Source organism: Protopterus annectens, chromosome 13.part0, assembly GCF_019279795.1.
Source record: "Protopterus annectens isolate FY-2018-M chromosome 13.part0, PAN1.0, whole genome shotgun sequence".
NCBI classification, from domain to species: Eukaryota; Metazoa; Chordata; order Ceratodontiformes; family Protopteridae; genus Protopterus; species Protopterus annectens.
The window spans coordinates 739937553-739963059 of NC_056747.1; the positions used below are offsets into that span (position 1 = coordinate 739937553).

The 25507-nt window shown below is 45.4% G+C and overlaps 1 protein-coding gene across 2 annotated transcripts in view; it reads right to left on the reverse strand.

The window, feature by feature from the left end:
- The window catches only part of FLOT2 (flotillin 2), a 1587019-nt gene that overhangs the window by 658351 nt on the left and 903161 nt on the right, over window positions 1-25507 (reverse strand). For both annotated transcript variants that reach the window (XM_044054428.1, XM_044054427.1), the window contains exon 6: window positions 17147-17260. In XM_044054428.1, coding sequence (XP_043910363.1) covers window positions 17147-17260 — 114 coding nt within the window. The remainder of the gene's footprint in view (window positions 1-17146; window positions 17261-25507) is intronic.

The following is a 25507-nucleotide window of genomic DNA, read 5'->3' on the forward strand; positions in this document are numbered from 1 at the left end:
CTGCTGTATTCAGTCTCACACCCAGAAAGCACATGTCTTGAGAGGGTACTAGACTGGACTTTATTTCGCTCACAGAATACCCTAGGCATCTTAGCACTGCTATAACATATTCCAGATGCTGTAGAAGGTCTTCCTTTTCTTGAGCCAGAATCAGGCAGTCGCCCAAGTAAGGATAGATTTGAATTCCTTGTAGCCTGAAGTAAGCTATCACTGGAGCCAGAACCTTTGTGAATACTCTGGGCAGTAGATAAGCCAAAGGGCAATGCAGAGAACTGATAATGAGAATTTCCAGCTCGAAACCGCAGATACTTCCTGCAACTTAGCCTTATAGGCACATGAAGGTAAGCTTCCTTGAGATCTAAAGTTACCATCCAGTGATCTTTGCCCAGCAGAGGTAAAAGCTGTTGTAACGCCAACATCTTGAACTTGGGAATGTCCAGATAAGTGTTGAGGAGAGATAAATCCAAAATTGGTCTCCACGTGTTCCCCTTCTTTGGTACTAGGAACAGGCGAGAATAAAATCCTAGGCCCCTTTCTGATACAGGAACTGGCTGAATGGCCCCATCTGGAGTAACTGAGAAATTTGCTTGTGAGCCTCTTTTCTTTGTGGAGGAGGAACGTCTGGCATGCCTTTGAAAGGAGGCATTGTATGGAAATAAAACCTGTAACCATGGTGAATGATATCCAACACCCATCTGTCTTGAGTAATTAAATCCCAATTTCCTTTGAAAAGAGACAGTCTTCCTCCCAAAGGAGCTACCAGACGAGAATCTACTGGCAGCTGAAAAGGCAGGTCATTGGGTCTGTTTACGAAAGGACTGACCCCTGCCCTCACCAGAAGTCTGAGCAGGTGAACTCCCTGTTCTAGGCCTAAAAGAACCTTGAGCTCTGCCCCTACCACGCCTAGACCTACCCCTAGACTGGGAATCATAAGCAGGATATGTCCACCCCTTAGCAGGCCAATTTCTACTAAACTTCGTGGCTGCACCTGCAAAAAATCTTTAACAGTTTGCATAGACTTAGCTTTGTCCTCCATTTTCTTTAAAACTGCTTCCACAGGCGAACCAAACAATACATCAGACTGTAAAGGAGCATCCAAAATCCTTGTCTTAACATGCTCAGCTAAATTCTGATCCCTCAACCAGGCATGCCTGCGAAGAACAGAACTAGTGGCAGCCACCCTCGAGGAGGCCTGTACAGCATCAAAACCACATTGCAAAGAATGCTTACCCACTTGTTCAGACACATGAACCAAATCCAGCAACTCTTTACACTCAATACCTTCCGCCAAAGCATCCACCTTAGATTTCAATTGTGAAAGGAGATAATTTTGATATTTTAGCATGTGAAACTGACAATTCAACGCCTCATGGCTAGAGTGGAAGAAGTATACACTTTCTTTCCCCACCTATCCAAAGCCCTTGCCTCTTTATCAGTGGGAACAGGATTTTAACCACAGAGGCCTTAACACCTTTAGGCCCCTGAGAAACAGTTTCTGGGTCCGCCCTAGGACTCTTAAACAAATACTTATGAGCTTCAGGCACCCTATAGTACCTATCGGGTTTAACAGGAGCAGGAGGCAAAGAGTCAGGGTTCAGGGAAGCCTCCGCAAAACATCTTCCACCACATTCAACACAGGAGGTATAGCTAAGGGCCTATGCTGGGGTAAAACAAGAATTCCCTAAGCCTTTTCCTGAATCAGAGTAATCCTGGCCTTCCCATTTAAAGTGCTCCCTCATGGAATGCAGAGTCTCTGAAAATGAGAAATCCTCAGGAGGAGAAGCTGTAGGAGTGGAATCATCCACATCAGAATCAGAATAAGGAGGATACTCCTGCAAATCTTCCACAGAAGACTCAGAAGCCTCTGAACACTGTTCAAAACTATCAAACTCCGGTTCCACCCTGGGCCTCTTATCAGGAGGGGGCATAGAACCTCTAATCATAGTAATCAAATCTTCTGCCATTTTAAGCATATGTTTCTTAGGTACAGAACCCGAAATGCTAGGAGAAGCCCCCACTGAAGCTGAACTTGGCCTACCTCTCAAAGAAGTTTTGGCAACAGAAGGAGAGGCTCTAACTACCTTGGGAAGAGAGGGAAGAACAGTTACCTGCGAAGCCCCCTCAGCCTGGCCTACCTCCTGAGAAGGCACATCCTGTAACAGTAAAGTTTCTGCCTGAGACTCCATAGAAACTCCTGGCAAAACCTCTGGCTCCACTGAGTTTTCTAAAGAACCGACGTCCGGGACTGCCGGTTCATCAACCCTAGGCTTCGCTGTTTTGTCCTTGCGCTTCTTGGAAGCGGCGCCGGAGCATCCGACGGCATTTTATAATTGCAACGCTTCCCAAACACTAACCTGGCACAGTCTAACCTCCTCTTAATAGTGCGCTTGTTAAACCTAGCACAAGAGCGGCAACCAACAACGTCGTGCTCAGGCCCTAAACAAGGTATACACAAGGTATGTTAATCCCTATGAGGTATCTGTTTCCCACAAGAAATACAGTTATTCACTTTTTCTGACATCCGTTAAATACTGAGGCAAGAAAACCAAAATGTTCCCCAACGGGTACTTAGCCAACTCTGATTCGGTCTGAAACTCCGGTTTCGGAAATATTTCAGAACGCCAACCTGCACTCGCAAAACTGCTTCTGCATCGGACCATGCGGCAAAAAAGACTGAGGATATGACGTCGGTCATGCGCATTAGTACCCTGACGCACTGGACGCCAGTCTAATGCGCCCTGACCGACGTCAGCCATATACTCTGGTATTCGGGCCGACTGGACAGCGGACTACCCAATAGTAAGGACTGCAGCAATGTGGAACGAAGAACATCAGGGGGTCTGGCTGCACCACGTGCAGGAGTAGACTTATCTAAAGGAATGGTGTCGGAAGGTTCCTGGACACCGGTTTCAGTAGGTAAATCAATAACCGACTCCTCCGGGGCCGAGGTAGCCGGCTGTGTGGTTTCGGTAATAGGAAGTACCAAGGACTCTGTTTCAGCCGAAACCGAGACACTCGCGGTAGGCCTGACTGTGGTTTCAGCCGAAACCGCGGTCTGCGTGTGTCGGTCCTTGTCCTTCCGTTTTTTAACTAAATGCGAAGTCAGAGTCTCCGACGGCATCTTATAAGCAAAACTAGCCCCAAAAAATTCCTCTGCAAACTCCGACCGACGTCTAAGAGTTCGTCGGTTGAAGGAAGCACACGCTGAACAGGCCGAGCCGTCGTGGTCTGGGCCTAGGCAGGGGAGGCAGTAAGAGTGGAAATCCTTATGAGGTATTTGTTTCCCACAAGTTAAACAATTATTAACTTTATCTGACATCGGCTGAGGCAAGAAAGAGTCCCCAACGGGGTACTTAGCTTTTTCGAAGTCTTCGGTAGCTGAATCACAGGAGCTGGCTGACCGGCACTTGCGAACTGCTTCTGCTTCGGGCACCACGCGGCAAGAAAGACTGAGGAAGATGGCGTCGGCTGATGCTTTTGTACCCCGGATGCTCTGACGTCGGGGAAAGTGCGTCATCAGCCGAGGCCGGACCCAGACTTTGGAATCCGGCCGACCGAAGGGCTGCCTGAGCCAGGACAACCCATATGTGATGACTGCAAATGCATCCTTGAAGGACATCATAATGTTATGCAAAAATGCAATGTTGATAAATCAAAAACAGTAGTTGCAAGCAAAAACACCATAAAAGAATACACCAAAAAGGTTATATGAAAAGTGTTTGTCATAAGGCCTGTCCTAAGAGGGGATGGAGGGAGGGAAACCTGGACTGCAGCTGTATGAGCACTCGAACATCTACATTTATGGTAGGTACAAAACTGTACTATGTTCATCATGCATACAGCTGCAGTCATAGCAGATGGGAAGAATCCCAAAGCTAAGTAAGGGTGGTAGGCACTAAGTGGAACTAGGAGGGGCTAGGATGCCCTGCAGGACTGCTGTGGCAAAGCCCGCTCTAGATTTAGAGTATAGTGGGAGGTGATAGTGCTTGGAGAAAGTGTGCACTGAACTCCAGGTGGCTGCTTCCAAAATGTCCTTGGTAGGGACCCCCCTGAGGAAGGCTGCAGAGGTAGCTGTGGCTCTGGTGGAGTGGGATCTGATGCAAGCAGGCACAGATTTTCCATAAAATGAGTAAGAAACGCGTATGCAGTGGGCTATCCATTTTGAAATTGTCTGTTTGGAAATAGCCTTTCCTTGAGCACCTGCAGCATAGGACGCAAAGAGTTGCTCAGATTTCCTAAATGGCTTTGTCCTGTCCAAATAATAACGAAGTTATCTGTGACTGTCCAAGGAATGTAGTAGTCTTTCCCCTTTGTTTTGTGGATTAGGGTAAAAGGTAGGTAAATGGATAGTCTGATTCAAAGCTACACTGGATACTACCTTTGGCATAAAGGTAGGGTTGGATCGTAAGGAAACTCTGTCCTGATGGAAAATGATGAATGGTTGCACAGCCATGAGGGCCTGTAGCTCTGAAACCCAGCGAGCTGAGGTGATAGCCAGAAGAAAGGCTGTTTTCCATGACAAGTACTGTAACTCTGATGAAGAAGCTGGCTCGAAGGGAGGAAGGGTCAGCTTTTCCAATACCAAGTTGAGGTCCAAAGCAGGGACTGGTGGTTTCCTTGGGGGTTTTATATTCTTTGCCCCTCTGAGGAACTGCCTTAAGAGAGGATGAGAGAATAAAGGAGGATCTGTGTTATATTGTGCAGAAATGGCTGAAGTGTGGATCATGATGGAGGAGAAGGAAAGTCCATTGTTTAACATCTCCGCTAGGTACTGTAAAATTTGAGGTATATTTATTACCCAAGGATTCTGTCCCTTCTTTTGAATCCAGGCACAAAATCGTTTCCATTTTGCAGAGTAGGCCTTTCTAGTAGAAGGTCTTATGGCCTCCAGGATGACATCCTGTACCTCCTTGGAGAGGAGAAACTGTTGGGAAATCAAGGAATTCTCCATGCAGCTAGATTTAGAGTTTTGAGATGGCTGTGAAGAGTTTTGTAGTTGTGCTGGGACAACAGAAGACGGACTAGAGGTAGGATCCATGGTGGGTAATGTGTCAGGCTCTTCAGGAGCGGATACCAGTGTTGTCTTGGCCAGTCTGGAGCAATGAGAATCATTTTTGGCCTCTCTGCTCTGGCTTTTAATAGAACTTTGGGCAGCAGAGGAAGAGGCGGGAAGGCATAGACTGTCAATGTTGCCCAATAAAGGAAAGCGCGTCCACTTTCCAGGCCTGTGGATGATAGGTCCTTGAACAAAATTTTTTCAACTGGCAATTTCTGTGGGTAGCAAAGAGATCTATGTCTGGCTGTCCCCATGACTGAGTTATCTTTGTGAAAACTTGAGGATACAACTTCCATTCGTGTGGATCTGTCATATTTCTGCTTAGGTTGTCTGCCAGTGTGTTTTCCTTCCCTGGCAGGAATTGTGCCTGTAGTTGAATTTGCAATTCCAGTGCTGTGTTCCATAGGGTCATGGCTTGCCTGCACAGGGGGTACGAATGAGTTCCTCCCTGTTTGTTTATGTACCACATCACTGTGGTGTTGTCTGTCTTTATCAATAGCTGGCCTGGATGCAGTAGGTCTTTGAAGGTCATAATAGCCTTTTGCACGGCTAGCATTTCTTTTGGTTGATGTGAAGGTGCTTCTCTTTTCGTGTCCATTTTCCCTGAATGCACTGACCTGTCATGTGTACTCCCCAGGCGTAGTCTGAGGCGTCTGTTGTGATCATTTGAGTTGCTTGAGGTACACAGAAAGAAAGAGCTGCGTTTCTTTTGCAAGCTTGAGCCCACCACATAAATTCCTTTTGAAGGCATGGAATGAGTGGTATAATTGCTTCCAAGCTGTGGCTGTGTTGAGACCATAAGTTTTTTAGGTACCACTGAAGTTTCCTCATATGCAGCTTTGCACACGGGATTAGTAGGATGCAAGATGCCATGAATCCCAGAGCCTGCAGGACTTTCCTTGCAGTTAGCCTGGTGTAAGTTGCCATTTTTCTGAAGTATTGAGACAGTTGCCCTTGCTTGTCTGGCGTGAGGTAGGCCATCTGGGTGGTTGTATCCAAGCTGGCACCCAGGAAAATTATTTGTTGAGAGGGTATTAGTTTTGATTTCTTTTGTTGACTGTGTATCCCAGGAAGTTCAACAGTTTTATTACAAACGCCAGGTGCTGCAGTAGTATGTCCTTGCTGTCCGCTTGGATCAGGCAGTTGTCCAGATATGGGTAGATTTGTATCCCTTGTAGTCTGCAGAAGGCGATTACTGATGCCAGGCATTTCGTAAACACTCTGGGCACAGTAGATAAGCCAAAGGGCAATGCAGAGAATTGGTAATGGGTTGAACCTGCAAGAAATCTGAGGTATCTTCTGCAATCTTGTCCGATAGGGACATGCAGGTATGCCTCCTTGAGGTCCAATGTTACCAGCCAAGACTCCTTGCCCAGCATGGGAAGAAGCTGCTGTAATGTGAGCATCTTGAATTTTGGCACCTGTAGAAAAGTGTTTAGGATGGATAGGTCTCCAATCTTTGTCTTTCCTTGGTACCAGGAATAGTCTGGAATAAAACCCTTGACCTTGTTCTTTTGCAGGTACCTCTTGAATTGCTTTCATGTCCATGAGAGCTGAAACTTGTTTTTGTGCCTCTGCCCTTTGATTTTGTGGCAGGTTTGGCATGCCTCTCATTTTTGGAAGGGTGTGAAAGTGGAACCTGTAGCCTCTGTCTATAATGTCCAGAATCCATTTGTCTTTTGTAACAATATGCCAATTTTTTGAGAATAATGTCAGTTTTCCGCCCAAAGGTGCTGCCATTAAAGCTTTGCTTGGCAGGTGTAGGGGGAAGTCATTGTGTCTGTTTTCTAAAAGACTGTGATCTATCTTCTCCACCTCTTGGGGTTGATGCTTGCCACTGTCTGGCTCTGAAAGATCCCTGAGGTTGCCCTCTACCCCTTGGACGCCTGTATCTGCCCCTTTGAGGTCTGTCCGTGGCTGGAAAGGACCAATTTTTTGAAGGCCAGTTTCTGCTGAAACATGGAGGCTGTACCTGCAGGAAATCTTTCACTGTTTGCATTGATTTCGCTTTTTCCTCCATTTTCTTTAGCACCTCCTCAGCTTTAACACCAAACAATACATCTTTTTGAAGAGGTGCATCTAATAATTTAGCTTTGACATGATCTGGTAAGGTTTGCTCTTTGAGCCAAGCATGCCTACGTATAACAGACCCCATAACAGCAGCTCTACATGAGGCCTCTACAGCATCAAAACCACACTGCAAGGTATGTTTACCCACTTGCTCTGCACCATGCAACAAATCCTGCAACTCTTTTAAATCTGGTTGTTCTGGTTGTGTCATCTTGCTTTTCAGCTGAGATATCAAAAACTGTTGATACTTTAACATATGGAACTGACAGTTTAATGCCCTCATGGCTAAAGTGGCTGAGGTGTACACCTTTTTCCCCCACCTTTCTAAAGCTCTGGAATCTCTCTCTCAAGGTAATGGGTTTTTAGCAGTAGAGGCCTTAATTCCCTTGGGACCCTGTGAAATAGTTTCTGGGTCAGCAGTATGGCTTTTATATAGGAACTGGTGAGAATCAGGAACCCGGTAATACCTGTCTGGTTTAACAGGAGCTGGAGGCAAAGAATCAGGATTAAGGCTGGCTTCTGTGTACACATCATCCAATATATCTAAAACAGGAGGGATAGCCAGAGGCCTATGCTGGGGGAGCAGAAGAAATTCCCTGAGCCTTTTCTTGGAATCTGAGTAATCTTGGCCTTCCCAGTGAAAGTGTTCCCTCAATGTATGCAGGGTTTCCCCAAAAGAGAAGTCCTCGGGGGGAGACCGAGGGAATAGACTCCTCTGCATCAGAGTCTTCAAATGGAGAATAGGCATAATCCTGGTCCTCACATAGTTCTGAGGTAATAGAAGCTTGATCTGAGGAAGGGTAGTCTTCCTCTAATCTGGGCCTTTTGTCAGAGGGGGGTTGAGAACCCCTGATAAGAGTAATCAAGTCCTCAGCCATTTTAAGCATCTGTTTTTTAGGCATGGTGCCTTGAGAGGGTGTCTGAGGGACCTGTTTTTTGGTTTTCATGGCTGATTTAGATTTAGTGAAGGCTTTAATAGAGAAGGATGAAGGCTTGAAGACCCCTTGAGAAATGGCAGGCCTGTCTAAATTCTGAGTTTCCCCGCCAGGAGTGGCGTCGGTATCTGAAGTAGGAATGGGGGCCGAGGAACCTGCGACCTCGGGTACTGAAGACACCGGTAATGCATTGTCATTGGTACTCAGGGGCTGCGTAGGCGCCTCGCAGAGTACCCAGAGAACTGGTAGTCGGCCTTAGTGTGGTTTCAGTAGGTGGTGCGGACCTCGTATGTCGGTCCTTATCTTTGCGTTTTTTGCTCAAAACTGGAGTCGGAGTAGCCGACGACAGAATATAATTAAATTTTTTGTAAAAAAAGTGAAGGGCGAACTCCGCCCGACGCTTAACAGTGCGTTTGTTGAATCTAGCACAAAAACGGCAGGCCGAGACGTCGTGGTCTGGGCCTAAGCAAAGTACACAGAAAGAGTGGAAATCCTTAAGCGGTATTTGCTTCCCACAAGAAATGCAATTATTAACTTTGTCTGACATCGGTCTGAGGCAAGAAAAGTTTCCCCAACGGGGTACTTAGCTTTCAAGAAGACTTCGGCTGAAATACTTTCGTAAATCTCAGGAGCTGGCCGACCGGCACTTGCGAACTGCTTCTGCTTCGGGCACTGCGCGGCAAGAAAGACAGAAGAAAATGGCGTCGGCTACCTCTTTTATACCCCTGCCGCTCTGACGTCAGGGAAGAAGCAACGACAACCAACACCAGACCTAGACTTTGGAATTCGGCTGACCGAGGACCCGCCTGACGGCAGGATAACCCATCTATTATGACTGCAGCTGTATGCACGATGAACATCTGCTTCTGCTTCGGGCACTGTGCGGCAAGAAAGACTGGGTAAAATGGCATCGGCTGCATGTTTTATACCCCTGACGACCTGACATCACGGAAGAGGAGACAGCAACCGAAGTAGGACCCAAGACATTGTTATTCAGGCCGACTGAGGGCAACCTGCCAGCACATTACCCAAATGTAATGACTGCAACAGTGAAACACGAAGAACATCACCATGAAATCAGCACTTGAATGGGCAGAAAATAACAAAGCACAGGCATTCTTGGTGAGAGCAGCAAAAGAATGAGGTTTCCATCAGACTTGCATAACAAAGGATCGCTCCAGGAGAGGTATGACTAATAGGCTCAGAGAAGATATCCCCCTGGCACACCTCTCAAATGTCCCTGATTTTGCCACATATTTTTGCTCTGCCATAAAGGTTTTAATTTTCTGGTAAATTACTGATGATTACAATGAGTAAATAATGACAGTTCCAACAGGCATCTGAGCCACTGAACCAGTACTTGAACTTGGGTCTTCTGGATTATCGTAAAGAGTTTTATCCCTCTGAGTCAACAGAGATGGTACGGGTCTATATCATGAAATTTGAACAGGAAGAATGTCGAATGCTCTAATGAGCGAAACTGCCAAAACTCGAGGGTCCGTTATTGAGGTCTTAGCAAAGTGTAGAGTGGAATATTTGCCCTTTCCTCACTGTAGTGCGTTCTCGGAGTTGGAATATATATTTATCGGGGGGGGACGTAGCCCCCCACAATAAGTACTTTGAGTTTCAGCAGTTTCACTCATTAGAGTGTTTGACATTCTTCTTATTCGATTTTATAATATAGACCCGATGGTACCAATGACCTCATGAATTTGCAAGAAGTAACATTAGATTTGTTAAAGGAGAACAGTGTACCCAAAAATACTTCAGTCAATTTATCTGCCTTTTGGTAGTGAACAAAAGAATCCCAGTAGCTCTGTATGTAGATTTATCCCTTTTGTAAAACTCAGTTAAAAGATCACAATTCAAAACAGTAACACTCTCAAGATCATAAAGTGCAGAAAAACATTTTTGCAGGGGACAAACATGTACTGTACCTCCAATATGGGTCAAAACCTCTGCAAGCAAAGCTATATAAACTAACTCTAAGGTCACACAATCTTAGAGAACAAACAAAGTGACACAGTAAAAACAATGAGAGATTTCACAAACAGCCAAATGGTGCGAACAGAGACTGCAAACTCAAGGACATACAAAGTATAGGCAGCAATCATAAAGATTTCTGTATATGCATCCAACAAGAGATTACACTTACCAATATTTAGTGTACTAACAAGGGCCTCAAACGCAACACCAAAAATTGCAACATTGTAGCATTTGGTAAGCACCCCCTACCTCCAACTTATAGCAACACACACACACACACACACACACACACGCACACACACACACCACTTCAAACTGAAAAGTTTGAGAAACTTGGGTGGACAGTTCTATGATCAACACATTCAGCAATGGCAAGGAACCCCTTTTCCCTCTGCACAGCTCATAGCAAAAGATATTTCTTCCAGATCAAAAGTAGTCCTAACCTCCTTGTACCCCAAACTGATTAGACCCATCATGAAGCACAAGGCCCATTTTAGGATGTACCTTACTAAGTCTGTTTACCTGCTCCACTTTTGTTTTCTGTTTTAAGGAATCTGCTTGGCTTGGTGTTTTTGTTCTATGTGAGAGATACTTAAATTACCTAGGTTGCAAATGACACATGCTTTTTTCCATTGGTTAAATTGCTTCTTCAGTGATACTTAAATACACTGAGAACTTCTGGGTCTTTGTCTTTTTCAGAAAAGATTCATTTTTTCATTGGTTAAACTCTTTCTTGAGTGATACTTAAATGCACAGAGGATTTCTGGATCTGTTTTATTCTGAAAAGATTTTAAGCTTGCATATACTAAAGCACTGTTGGCAATTACCTGCTAGTTTTTGTCACCTACCTTCCCTTTCTTTGATCTGCTTTTCAAACCTGATGATTTTAAACTGCCCACCCCTACTGTATATGCTGTCTTTCCCTGTGCTTATACTGAAAAAGTGCATTTTGTCTCTCATTATCTGTTATACTGATTTACTTGTTCTGACTTCATTATCTAGTTAGCTGTTGGATAAAGAAGTGCATTTTTACAATCTAGCAAGCACTTGTTTTTACATCATGAGGTCAGTGGATTTTCTATTTAGTGCACTGGGAGGTAGCCTGGTCTGTTTATGTTGGGAAACCACTCAATATTTCTTCATTGGCTGGAAGGCTAATCAGCTTATTTTGTTTTTAGTACTTTTATAATTTCTATAATATTGAGTGGCTCCTGACTCATTTATGCAAAGCAAAGTACTTTTATTGAATAACCACACTTTTATAAGCTGTTTTAACATACACTGCTGTATGCATATCTAAGTTTGTTTGTGGTAGCATTTCATTCTGGACACACCTTTACTGTGCTTTTACACTGGGAGGTCTGGAGTTATTCATCTAGTGGCGGTAGGTGTTTACCTGATCTATCTGAGCGGGGAAGCACACAAAAAAGCTCTTAATTATTTTTTTTTGTTCTTCTCTTTTAAGCTGTGAGTGTACTTTAGCAGTTTCAAACAAAAAAAAAATGTTGTTGCTGATGCTTTAAGTAGTTAACTGCATTACATTACATTTTATCTGTTAGTTGTATGTAGATTATGTGGTTTTGTTAAACTTGGGCTCCAAACCAGTTTTCTACATTAAGATGGTGTTTTTCTGCACCCTTTTGTCAGAAATGTGCTGATCTAACCTGTAGAGTTTGGGACTGCTGATGGAAGGCTTACTGTGTGCTTTCCTGATTGGCAGTTAGCTTAAAACGTCTTTCTCTTTGCTCGTATTTAAGGTTCATGTTTGTGAGGTGTTGCTCTTCCCGGCAGTTAGTAGTGCCCTGTATACAGTAGATGCAAAAGTCTAGAAGCCCAGTATTTCCTTAAACAGCTGTCAGTTAAACCCTTCCAAGCTTTTCTGCTGCTCTAGAAACAACACAGTTGCGCATTGAGCAGTGCTGCCTTACTGATCAACCTTAGCCTACACAAAGTATAGGTCCATCTTGTAGTCTCAGAGCTACCAGTTCAGCCCTGACAAATTAACCAATTCCCTTCCCTAATAAAACTTACAGTAAGATCCTGCTACCATGGACCAGCAGTTCCCCATCATTTCTCTGATCAGCCTGACAGACACTGGCATTCTGAAGGTATGTAGCTGTTGTCTCATGTATGCTGACAACCACTTACTCCTGAAACAAATACTTTATGTGAGAGATGTAGTTAGACTATGAAACTGGAAGCAAGACTCTCACATAAAAACAAACTGAATGCCAAACAAGTTGTCAGCACACACACACACTTCCCACACTAAATAAGGCCAAGACACACAAACCCACATATGCAGACGTGCTCACTAGTAACGTACCAAAAGATCACAGGCCTCCCAAATGGAAACCACTTACACAGACAACAATGCAAAAAAAAAAATCCACAACACAAATAAATCCATAAGACTTAACACCACAAAACCTAATGCACTGGTCATAGGTGACTCCATTATGAGAGACATGGATGCTCCCCTCACTACACTGGATAATAAACAGGTTACGGTTAGCTGCCTGTCAGGTGCCAGGATCAGTCAAGTCAATCAAACTTAACTACCAGTACAACTCCCATCATAATCTATGTGGGGGCGAATGACTTGAGACGTACCTCACTGGAATATATGAAGAGGGAGACAGGACTCAGCTCTCAGATCGCATCACACACATGTATAAGCCTAGCCTTAAGCAGCATTCTACCTTCTCTAAGGACGATGCCACAATACAAACAAAAAATGAATGACTAACAACTGGCTTAGTTTCTGGTGTCAGTCCAAGGGGATTCAATATCTGTAAGCCTGGGAAGACCAAGTCAATAGACCACTCTGCTTTGCCAGAGATGGTCTGCATTTGTCTCCTCTAGGTCTACAGGCCACACTGCTTTGCCACAGATTGTCTACACCTGTCTTCTCTAGGATTTTGGACACTGTCAAAGGCATTAGCCACCCCTCTTGTGCCTTTTCTAAGCAGTGTTAAAATAACCATCCTACCATATAACAAAATCCTCTCTAGATAAACTCAAGGTACTGCTGCTTAATGCTTGGAGTCTAAGCAAGAAAATGCACTCCCTGGAAGCACTCCCCACTCTGGAAGATGCTGAAATCTGTGCAGCCACTGAAACATGGTTCAAAGGTGCAGAAAGCATCCCTGCCGTGCAGGGCTACAATGCCTTCCATACATTCAGACCACAAACTGAGCATAAAAGAACCAAAGAAGGAGGTGTAGCCATCTTCATTAAGGATAAGTGCACCTTGAGACTAGTCAAATAGTATGACTCTCTCTTGAGCTACTTCATATCCAATTAACTATAAGTAAAATCCCCTACCACATCATAGCTAGCTACAGGTCCCCCCCCCCCATGAAACAGGAAAAGCATACCACACACCTGGACTTACTGGAGTCACTTGCCACACAGCCCAATACCTTACTCTTGGGTGATTTTAATAACCCCACCATCAACTGGGAAACATACACGACCACAAATAAACTGGTTCAGAGGTTCTTGGCCTTCGCCAATTGCAAATACTTTGAAACAGCTCATCAGCACACCCACAAGAGGTTCACATGTCCTCGGCGCAGTACTCACTAACATGGGAGAGTAGTGCAGTTCCCCTCTGATGTCCAGCTTGGTAAAATCAGACCATAAATCAGTCTTTCAATGTAATTATAAGACCAGATACCCCATTAAGCTCAAAAACACTTATTTTTCAAAGACAACTTGCCACCTACTATGTTCTGCATAATAAGTTTCAAAGCCCCCTCACACACAGGTAACACTGACTCCTATGCAGAGGTGTACACCAATGTTGTGTATAACCACATAAGTAGTTGTATAGAATCAGCTGTAACTGACAGATTAAAAGCAGGTCTTGCCAAAAAATAAAAAAACAAGCCAGGTGGACCCCTAGTATAAACAGGCTATATACAACAAGAGAAAAAAACTAATGTCCAAGAACAAGAAAGAATTGGCTCAGCAGAGGAAGAAATCCCTCTTTAGCTTAAACAAATAGATCTTGTCAAGTCCTCCAAAGCCAATTACAAAGCAAAAATAGCCTCCTTAGCTAAGGATAATCACAAAGCATTCTTTAACTACATCTGCAATGGAATACCCAGCTACACGCTGAAAGTACAGCTGTGTACACTTACCATAAAGGTAGATGTTCCGAGTGTATTCACTGTTGCAGTCATCACATTTGGGTTATCTGCATCCGTTGGCTGCATGTTTTATACCCCTGACTACCTGACGTCACGGAAGATGAGACAGCAACCGATGCAGGACCCAAGACTTTGATAATCAGGCCAGCTGAGGGCTACTGCAAGCAGATAACCCAAGTGTGATGACTGCAACAGTGAAACATGAACATCTGGTTGCGGATAGCATCACCCATACTCAGCCAGAGGTAACAGCCAACCTATTGGCTAACAAATTTGTTGCAAACTTCACCCTCCGTACCCTGCAGTAATCCCCCAAAGTATACCTGCCACCATTCCTCAGCCTCTTATCTCGAGACAGTAGGTCTCAAAGACCAGAAACAGTGCATAAATGGGACTAGACAACATCCCAGGTTGCCTTTTATACAACTTAAAACATGACCCAGCAGACCAGCTTGAATCTCTGTTCAGCCACTGCCTGCGAATTGACTATGTTCCAGCAGAATGAGAACAGTAATCACGCTGCACAAAGGGGGACCATCAACTAACCCTGGGAATTATAGGCCCATAAACATGACTAGTCTCATCTGCAAGGCCACGGAAAGAATTATTATGGACCTTATTAACAAGGACACATGTACCTCCAAACTCTAGACACAACCCAGTTCAGTTCAGATTCATTAATGGTAGATCATGTCTATTAAACATGGTTGACTTCAAGAAAGTCACCATGTCCCTGGACGAGGGAAAGACAGTGCATACCACCTCCATCTTTACCAAGCAAAGGCATCTGATATAATCCCCCACACAGGTATTATACAGAAACTCTCCCAATAGGGAATTAACACTTACACCACCAGATACTTAGCCAACTTGGTCACCAACAGGACACATACTATCAAACTGGATGACTTCACCTCTAGCAAAAGATCAGTCACCCGTAGAGCACCACAGGGTTCTATGCTGGGCACCTTACTGTTTGGAATTTATTTCTCTGATGTCCAGGCAAACCTTGACGGCCTATAGCTGACCAAGTTTGCTGACTAACACAAACTGGGAGCAATCACTGAGTCTCCCAATGATGTTAATATACTGCAGACAAGGTTAATGCAGACAAATGGCTGGTGCCAAAGCCACGGATTAATACTACATGCAAAAAATATATTATTATTTCCTTTGGGAAAGTTAACATCCCTGCTAATTACATTACAGATAGCACCCCCCCTAAGTGTAGACCCAGTGGTATGTGATCTGGATACTCAGGTTGATAGCAATCTGAACTTTGATCAACCCGTATCCACAGTAGTAAGGAAACCCTTCTATGTGGCACATCTTACAAGTAAAGGTATTGCATCTAGATTTAAGGATGTTACCATTCTATTACACTCAGCTCTCATTAGACCAATAATGGAGTACAATACTCCTTTTTGAATGTACTTCACCAGATACCTGCAACAATTGGTGAGACCACAGAAGTTTCTCACCAAGTAATTACAAGGTACACAAAACAAGTCTTGCGCGGAAAGAATGAAAGCCCTGTCACTGTATTCTGTTTCCTAAAGGTTGCTAAGGGGTGGCCTATGCCTGGCTTACATGACGGTCTCTGACCCAGCCCTGATGGAAATGCTACAAATACGTAAATCAAACTGCACAAGGGTCAATCAACTCCAGGGATCTTAACCTAGCCTCTGACATGTACAGGTTTTGCTGGAGAGAGAGATATATCTCCCCGACTGACACTTCTCTGGTTCTCTGGAACAAGTTTCCAATTCACATGAAACAGAGCCCCTCCTTAACCCTCTTCAAATGCAACTTAGATCAATGGATGGGTGACCTCAATTTCATTCCTGGCGTGGCACCCATGTCCCTCCTGGACAGAGAAAGTATTAACTACCACAGAACCTTACCTCTGGCAACTTCATGCACCTAACCACTGACGATTGGCACAACACGGGATAAATATGTCTAAGGTTCATAGGTTGGTACTAGGTTATCAGCCCTCGGGCCTATACAAGCCTAGCCATAACAATTCCCTAGCTATTTCTTCCCACAGTATTTACTTCCCTAAACTTGTAACGGCTCTAAGGCCGTTAGCCTAGTAACCTTTTATGAACCTATGAAGCAAACCAAGCAATTGGAAAGACCTCAGCAGTTTCCAACTACAATATCATGGGCTTACAGATCTGAACTAGCAAGAAGTTTTATCCCTATACTCAGTTTCATATAGACTCCTTTGGGTCTATCTGTACCTTGCTTATACCAAGAACTCATATCTACATAAATCAAAAAGTCAAGGTAACATTAGGGCCAGAGATCTAAATCAACTCCATCAAATAAATAATATGAGGAGGAGGGACAGAGTTGTCTCACAATGCCTACTCCTTCATTGGAACAAACTCCCTCTCCAGGTTAAGCAGTATGACACACTGTCCATCAAGATGAAAATGGCCGGGTACTTATAAATTCACTCCTGGTATAATTGACCTGGTCCTCCTTGAGAGGAAAGTAAAAGCTTAAGGGTGGGCACTGGCAAGGTAGAAATGGCTTTGTAGATCAGTTGCCTTGTAATTCTGATGATTCTATGACGTACTGTAGTTCTGGGTTTGTATTAAAGTTTTGCTACTACAAAAAAGACATATGTACAACATTAGCCTTAAAGTTCCACTTGCATACCACGTAACTAAACAAAGGTTACGAGTAATTCTCTGAAAAATGTCATGCAACATTAATAAGATCAATTAAAAAAATTCCCTAAATCACTAGTAAATGCAACATACTTTAGAAAGCTGCAACTAAACTGAATGCCTATGAATATTCTAAAGCCTGAGCTCTGTCACTAACACACAGTGCTGTACTGCACTCACTTGTCATGTGTTTCTACCAAAAATATGAAGAGCAAATGGCTACTAAGAAAACACATCATCCAGTGATGCAGAACTACCTACCCGTATTCCAGCATCTCTCTCTGCTTCAGCCACACCAATGTCAGCATCTCTCCGTACAACTGCTGTCTGAGTCTTTCCTAAGGAACTCAAGTACTCCACTCTATCATATACATCCTATAGAAAAAAAAAATGTTTCGGTAAACCAACAAAACATTTTGCTGAATACCCCCATCAACCACCACATATTGCAGACACAAGAGGTACTTGACACCAAACACAGAAAAGTTTTTGCAACAACTTTGACTTTTGGCATTCATAAACACTCATTAATTTATTACTTAACAACCTGTTTTACGAGGAACAGAGTACTCAAACAGGTCTAGTTTGTGGGAGATATTAGCAGCACTAGACATCCATATTAAAGACAGTCAAGACTCCTCCAAATTTTTAGCATGCTTGTAAAGGAGAGAGCTTACATATACAACTCCTACCACTGAAGTTAAGCAAATGACAGGAGGGATTACAAAGGGTGCCCTACTTGACGATGTTAGTATGTCAAAGGATGTGGAAGCACTGGCTCACTGCTGAAAAAAGGTAGTACTGACTGTGCATCACTTAGACCACTGTTACATTAACAGGCTAGATACAGGAGAAGATGGCCAGGAAGGACCACAGCAGAGTACCTGAGGAATGCTGATTTACTAATCTCAAGCAGCCTCTGGGGAAAAACCCAATGTGTGAGCGCACTCACTCACTCACTGGAAATGTGCAGAATCATACACTGATACAAAGCTTTGTTTAATGGGCACTTTGTTGTTCAAGCTAGCTAGGGGGTGGGGGAAGCAGTTCTGACAGAGCGTTTAAAGATAGTCTAACCTCCACACAGTAACAGCCAGTTTCTGCCTCTCCATCCCAGCATCCAGCCAAGGATTGGAGGAGAACACACGAGCCAACAGGAGAATCAAGGTTGGAGGGACCTCTGAGGTTGTTCCAGCTACTTTAAGTGCCTAATCAAGTACATGTCAAATGGTGCATTGTACTCGATTATAGGTCTACTTAGGGCTGGGTACAGCAGACTATAAATGCCTTGGCTCTGGATGCCATACCTTTTCTTACAAGTTGTGCCACATAAAAAGATTTCCTCACCACTGTGGACACATGGCAAAGTTCAAGCTACTATCTCTCTCTGTGTACTTAGAGCTCTTACCTCTGAGTCCATTCTATGGGGCATGCTATTGATGTTGTAATTTGCAGGGGTTTTGGGCTTCCTGAAGGGTATGACGATGCATTTAGTTTTAAGCCATGGCTCTGGAACCAATCATTTGTCTGAGCAAGACCCTCCTGGAGGACATCTACATTGCTGGATGACTTAATGACTGCCCCCAGCTTGTAATCAGCACACTTTGTAATCCAGAGACCTTCCACATTTGTCTGGACTTCAGAGAAGTATATTTTGAACAGGAGTGGCCCAGTACTGAGCCCAACGGCACACCACTAGTAAATGGCCTCTTGCTGGATTTGGATTCACCCACTTTAACCATGTGTCCTGTCCATGAATGAACTAGCAACCCATCTGATGAAACAGAGATTTACACCCAGTTTTGCGAGTTTATTTACAATACTTGAATGGGGAATTGTGTCAAATGCCAGATGTGTCCCACAAGAACTAAAACCCCTCGATTATTGGTCTGTTGAGGGATGAGTACAGTAGGACTATAATTTCCTTGGATATTCAACAGTGACATGCAAGGACACAGTACATTTGTTTATATCTTACCCCAACAGCACAGTTCCTCCTTTTCACTGTTGCAGTACTCACTACCTCCCTCCTGCTCCCTGTTTTCTCTTACTTTTGCATAGGTATTATTTTTGTCTATATTACGCTGTTGAAACACCACTGCATCGAATACCACATTGACGACACATATTCAACAAAAGTCACTTCTGCGATTTGCTGTATACTTAAAGGCAAAGATGCAGTTGGCCAACCACACAATTTCGATCTTGGAGTTGGTATATTTAGTTGGTGAGGGGGCATCCCCCCACATGGGTGGGTTTGGTTTAGGTAGATTTAGTTCTGTTGGGTTGTGGGGTAAGTATCTGGTTGCCCTTTAAATATTCAGAAAATTATGGAAGTGAATTTCGCTTAATACGTGTCAACGATGTGATATTCGATGCAATGGTGTTTTGACAGCATAATGTAAACCCTATTATTTTTGTACTGTCCAAGAGGTTCCACTCCTTCTCTTCCTTCATTCCTTTTTCTGGATGCAGATATCTTCTTTTCCAGTGGGGGTCTTAGTTCTCCTGGGGCACTTCAATTCTGAGTTGGGACCATACATATGTGATTTTTATGTCCTATGCATGCATAGCCAGCATACATCTAGACGTATGATGTTTCCTAGTTAATACAGGCTTTGGTATAGTGGCTAGACATTGGGCTATTCTTTGCAGGAGATCCCAGTGATGATGAATACTGCAACAGTGAAAAGGGCAGCTACTGCTATCGTAAGATTTTACATGACTATACTTTACTGCAAAATGCTTTGCCTGACGACAAAATAACGGTTGTGTAAATGCTCCTGTAACAACTTAACTGGTTCCGAGGTACTACAGCAGTTTTTGTGCTAAACCATTCTGGCTACATCGAAGCAAAGTTATGGTGTCACATGCCTACTTGTATATGATATCATTGCAGACGGTGCTCAGGTTGCAGTGGTGTCAGTAAAAGTAATTGCTGCCACAAACACTTGTACTAGCATGTACGTGGTGCGAATAGCAGCTGCACTGGTGGCTCCATACCAAAAGAAACTCCACAGGGAAAACTTTTTAGGTATCCATCCATTCCCTTCCTGCATACTCAATGTGGATATGCCTCTGGGGAAGAGGATGTTTCTATGCCACAACAACTCAGGGAGTCTGATCCCATCAGGAATCACAGCCGCACATCAGTTCTTTGGCACTCTGAACTATCATTCTCTCTTTACATAACTTCCAGTCCTCCTTACCTGAAAAAGTATTGGCTACTTGCATTGACAGCTTTCAGGTGGTATGTTATATGAACAAGTTGAGGAATGAATTCACTACATTTTTCTTTGGTAGGAAGGTGATTTATCTGTGGAAATGAGAAGTTATGTACCTACCATAACGTTCCATGTTAGTTGTCTTCTTCTCGCCTTCTTTCTTGCTGGATGGGTTCGGAGCCGACCTTCGGCTCTGACTCGGCCTATACTAAAGCTCAAGAGCTATTTACACCGGCTCGCGGCTACCCTATATCCCATAATGCTAGGCGCTGACTACACAGATCACGTTTGATAGCTGAAAACCATAGCAGTTTAGCTCTCCCACAAAAGGAGGAGAGGAACCTCGCTAGAACTAGAAAGTCACCTAGACCTATAGCTACCAGAAGGGATAGCCTAGGGGTCAAGCTGAGGCACGAAGAAGATCCCCAAAAATCCTTTAGGTCTGTCCAGGCTAGGGGGATGAAGGATGGGACGCAAGAAAGAAGGCGAGAAGACGACAACTAACATGGAACGTTATGGTAGGTACATAACTTCTCAATGTTAAGTTGTCAATCTCGCCTTCATTCTTGCTGGATGGGACCGTGTCCCTAGCACCTTCACCCTGGGTGGCTCATCGGAACAGACTCTTGAGAATGGAGGAACCAAAATTAGCCTGGCTTCTGGAGGCCATGTCTAATTAGTAATGAGATAAAGGTATGGGGAGAGGCCCAAGTGGCTGCCGCACAAATGGAATCTATTGGTAATCTAATCTGAGCCTGAAAAGCTATTGAGGTGGCTACAGCTCTGGTTGAGTGAGCCCTGGGCCTTGACGGTAGCTTTTGGCGTCTGAGCTGATAGATGAAAGTGATCACAGATGCCAGCCATCTAGAAAGGCCTTTCTTACCTGCTGCATAAGAAAGGAAGAGCTGCTCAGATTTCCTAGTTTGTTTGGTTCTATCCAAATACTAACGGAGTTGACGATGAACGTCCAGAAAGTGCAGTTTTTGTTCCGCTCTTTTGGAGTAGTTGGGGAAGAAAACTGGAAGATCAATAGTCTGGTTTAGGTTCGCTTCAGAAGAAACCTTAGGTAAAAAGGACGGATTAGTCTTGAGGGACACTCTGTCTTTATGGAAAACTAGATAAGGTGGACGAATGCAAAGGGCCTGAAGCTCTGACACACTTCTCGCAGATGTTATGGCGACCAGAAATAGAGTTTTCCAAGATAGCAATTTCAGGGAGCAGGAAGCCGCAGGTTCAAAGGGGAGAAGAATCAAGGAGGTTAGAACCAAATTTAAGTCCCACTGCGGTGGGGGGGTCCCTGATTGGGGGCTTAAGCAAAAAGATACCTTTGAGAAAGGTTTTACAAAGCTTATGGGACATACTGGAGTCCGAAAAGCCTGCATGAAAGTTCGAAATAGCCGCTAACTGTACTCTGATGGTGGAGGAAGAAGACCCTGAGTGAAACAATTCGGCTAGGAAGTCTAGGACTGATTGGATAGGGGGCAGTAAAAGGATCTATATATTTCTGGCTCCTGCCCAGAAGGAAAAACGCTTCCACTTGCTGGCGTAAATCCTCCTGGTGGATGACTTTAGGGAAGCTATAAGTATGTCACGCACAGAATGGGAAATAAGGGGAAGCCTGGCTAGGGTTGGAATTGAAGCAACCAAGCTGTGAGGTTGAGAGATTGCAGGGAGTGGTGCAGATGTCCCGACTGATGGGTCAAAAGATCTGGCACTGGGTCCAGATGCCAGGGCTGCCCCAAGAGGTAACGATGCAGGAACGGAAACCATATCTGACGAGGCCAGTAAGGAGCAATGAGGATCATGGTGGCTCTCACGGCGGTAGCTTTCTGAATCAATTGAGTGATTAATGGAAAGGGGGGAAAGGCATACAGAAGTCCCCGGGGCCAATTGTGGACTACAGCGTCACTGGGGGGGTGGCTGGGAAGAGAGTGAAGAAGTCGTGGCACTTGCTGTTTTGAGGTGTTGCAAAATGGTCGCAGCAAGGTCGACCTCATTTCTGAAAAATTTTTTCCACTATAGTTTGATTGACAGACCACTCGTGAGGCATGAGAATGGCTCTGCTCAACCTGTCCGCTATGATGTTGGACTTCCCGGGGATGTGCGTTGCTGTCAGAAACCGCTGAGAAGAGATCGCCCACTGCCTAAGTCTGAGAGCCTCTCGACACAAGGGATAGGACTTGGTTCCGCCCTGCTTGCTGATGTACCACACTACGGACATATTGTCCGTCTGAACTGCAATAGTCCCGATGGGAAGAGAGTCCTGAAGGGCTTGCAACGCTAAAAGTACTGCTCTCATCTCCAAGACATTTATGTGCAGGTGGCACTTGAAAGGTTGCCACGTGCCCTGGACTGTCCTGCCTTGAAAATGCCCCCCCCCCCCCCACCCGATCAGGGAGGCATCCGTTGTCACCGTGGCGACCAGAGGAGGAACAAATGTCTGCCCTGAAGTACTTGAGGGGAGACCATCCACCAAGAAAGGTGTTTCTTGCAAGATAGGGTTATTAAAATGTTGTGTGACATTGGAAGCTGTTGAAAGGACCACTGGAAAAAAGCATCCATGGAAGGATCCGCATATGAAAGCGAGCTAGGGGAAGTAGAGTAATGGCTGCCGCCATGAGACCTAATACCTTCTGGACAAACCTGGCTTGCATTTTGTTGTTCTGAAGAAGGATGTGAACATGCATGCGAATATCTAGAACTCTTTGTTCGGTCAGTTTTGAGGAAAGCCGGACTGTGTCTAAGGTGGCGCCTATGAAGGTAATAGACTGACAAGGCAACAAGGCAGACTTTTCGAAATTTATGGAGATACCTAGCCCTTTGCAAGTATGAATGGTGTAATCTCTGGAGCGGAGAAGTTGACGCCTGGTGGTGGCAGTGAGGAGCCAGTCGTCTAGATATGGAAACACCTGGAATCCCTGACGTCTCAGATGAGCCATAACCACTGCCATGCATTTGGTGAACACTTGGGGGGCTGTAGTGAGACCAAAGGGCAGGGCTCTGAACTGATAATGACTGGTTCCCAGCCGGAAGCGGAGAAACCTCCTGGAGCGCCTGTGCATTCTGATGTGGTAGTACGCATCCTGAAGGTCTACTGAGCACATCCAATCGTCCTGACCCAGAAAGGGTAGAATGGACTGTAGCGTGACCATCCGGAACTTCGTTCTTCTTACAGACCTATTTAGTCTGCTGAGATCCAAAATGGGTCTCCAGTCCCCTGTCTTTTTTGGTACTAAAAAGAACTTGGAGTAGATTCCAGATCCTTGTTGGTCTGCTGGGACTGGCTGGATGGCTCTTTTTGCTAGCAGTTTTGATATTTCTACTACTGCTTGTTCCCTTAGACTGGGTGGAATAACTGGAAGGGGACCTTTTGGCTGAGTTGGGGTGTGGATAAATGGAATTTTGTAACCCTCGGATATGATCGACTGTACCCATTTGTCTTGAGTGAGTGAAAGCCAGGCTTCTGGGTACAGTGATAACCTTCCCCAGACTGCCTCCGAAGGTGGACAGTCGGGCAGCTTCACAGGGATACTGGAAGGGTTTGTCAGAAAGAGACTCTCTGCTACCCTGATTTTGCGGACCTCCTCTGCCCCTGGGGCGGCGTCTGATATTGCCCCCCCCCCTGCCTCTAGAGGGGAACTGACCTCTTGCATCAGGCGCAACCTCTTGTGGTTTACGGAACCACATCTTCCCATCCTTCTGACCCTTAGAGTATGGTCTAGACGGGGTGGAAAAACGGACTCCCACGGCAGAGAGAGTCTTGCCTTCTTGCTCGCATCGGGTCAAAGTATCCTTCACCTGAGGTCCAAACAAAGCTGAACCGTCAAAGGGGGAGTTTGTGAAGGACGCCTTAAAGGGGTCTGCAAAGTTACAAAGCCACATCCAGGCGTGACGCCTTAAGGCCACGCCTGTGCCTGCAGCCCTGCTCGTCCCATCGGCCGCATAGGAAATAAGCCGCATGGAGGAGTTAACAATGGAATTCAGGGTTGCCAGCTGGGAATTTATTTTGTCTTGAGACCCCGCAGCTGTTGGATCCTGTAAGACCTCGCCCACTTCTTTGAGCATGTCTCTTTGAAGGCGGTTGAAGTGGCACAAATAATTCAGCGAATGCATGACAAAGGTTGCTGAAGAAAACATCCGCTTGCCATACCTATCCATAGTCCTAGACTCCTTGTTAGGAGGATGGACAGGTACTGAAGGATCAGCCAGTTCCTTCTTAGTGGCTGCAGCCACCACCATGGCATCAATCGGGACACCCTTGGCTAAAAACTGCTTGTCCGAAGGGGCTGTTATAAATTTGGAAGGCCTCCGTGGGGTAGGTTCCATTGTGTCAGGGGCCGTCCACTCCTTCTGTGGAACCACTTCCATGAGGGGGTCGAAAGGCGGAGACACCCAGGAGGTGGAAGGGTGAGAGCCAAAAGCCTCTAGGTAAACAGACTCGTCCTCGGAAGGGTTAAGGGTAGACCAGTTCCCCCTCTGCTAAAGGATTTCAAGGATGTCTGAAAAGGAGACATCCTCAGAGGGGGACCGTGGGGACCCTTCCGACTCATCCAAGTCGGTATCCGATGTGACGGACTCAGGGGAGTCCATGCTTCCTCTTACATTTCCTCTTCAGAGGGGGTTCCCCTGACGGATCAGGGGAAACCTCGGAAGAGGAGGATATTCCCAATGGGGAAACCTGAGGCGTTGGATCTCTATGGTCAGGAATGAGAGGGTGGGTAGAGACCGCAGCAGGCACTACAGAGGGAAGAGCTGAGGGAGCCGACCATGGAGCAGGCACAGGGGCCAGCACGCTCCTCAAGACTTCGAAGGCGCCCCTATCAGGTAGGGTAGAAGGTCCCTGCTCCAAAGAGATAAGGACCCCTCCAGGCACCGAGAGGGACGGCTCCGAAGCTGATGTCGGGGCCGAACTTACCAGCGCCGAAGCTCCGAGAGGGAGAACGGGGTCGGACAAGGGTCCGATGCCACTCACCCCCTCGGAGCCGACGAGGAAGTCCATGCACCCAGAGCCCTCCAAGGATGGGACCATGGAAGAGACCAGAGCCAACGACAGAGCCGAAATGTGAGGTATCGGCTCCGACGTGTCGACGGCCACGGCTCCAACAAGCTCTGGCTCTGAACTCAGAGGAACAGTCGGAGGAGGAATCGAAGATGGGGTGGGGATAGCCACCGTCTGTTGAGAAGGGCTATGAAGCATTTGGGCTAGTGCCTGAGACTTAAGAAGTCTACTAACCACCCTCTCGAGGTCATGGTCCAAGAGCCTGGAAGACCTGGAGGAATGGGTTCGATGACTCCGCTCCGAGAGTAAGGGAGACCTCGGAGCCAAGTGAACAGACTCCAAGGATGGAGATCTGGACCTCTTACGGCTGGCAGATGGCACCGACACCACTATCGGCGC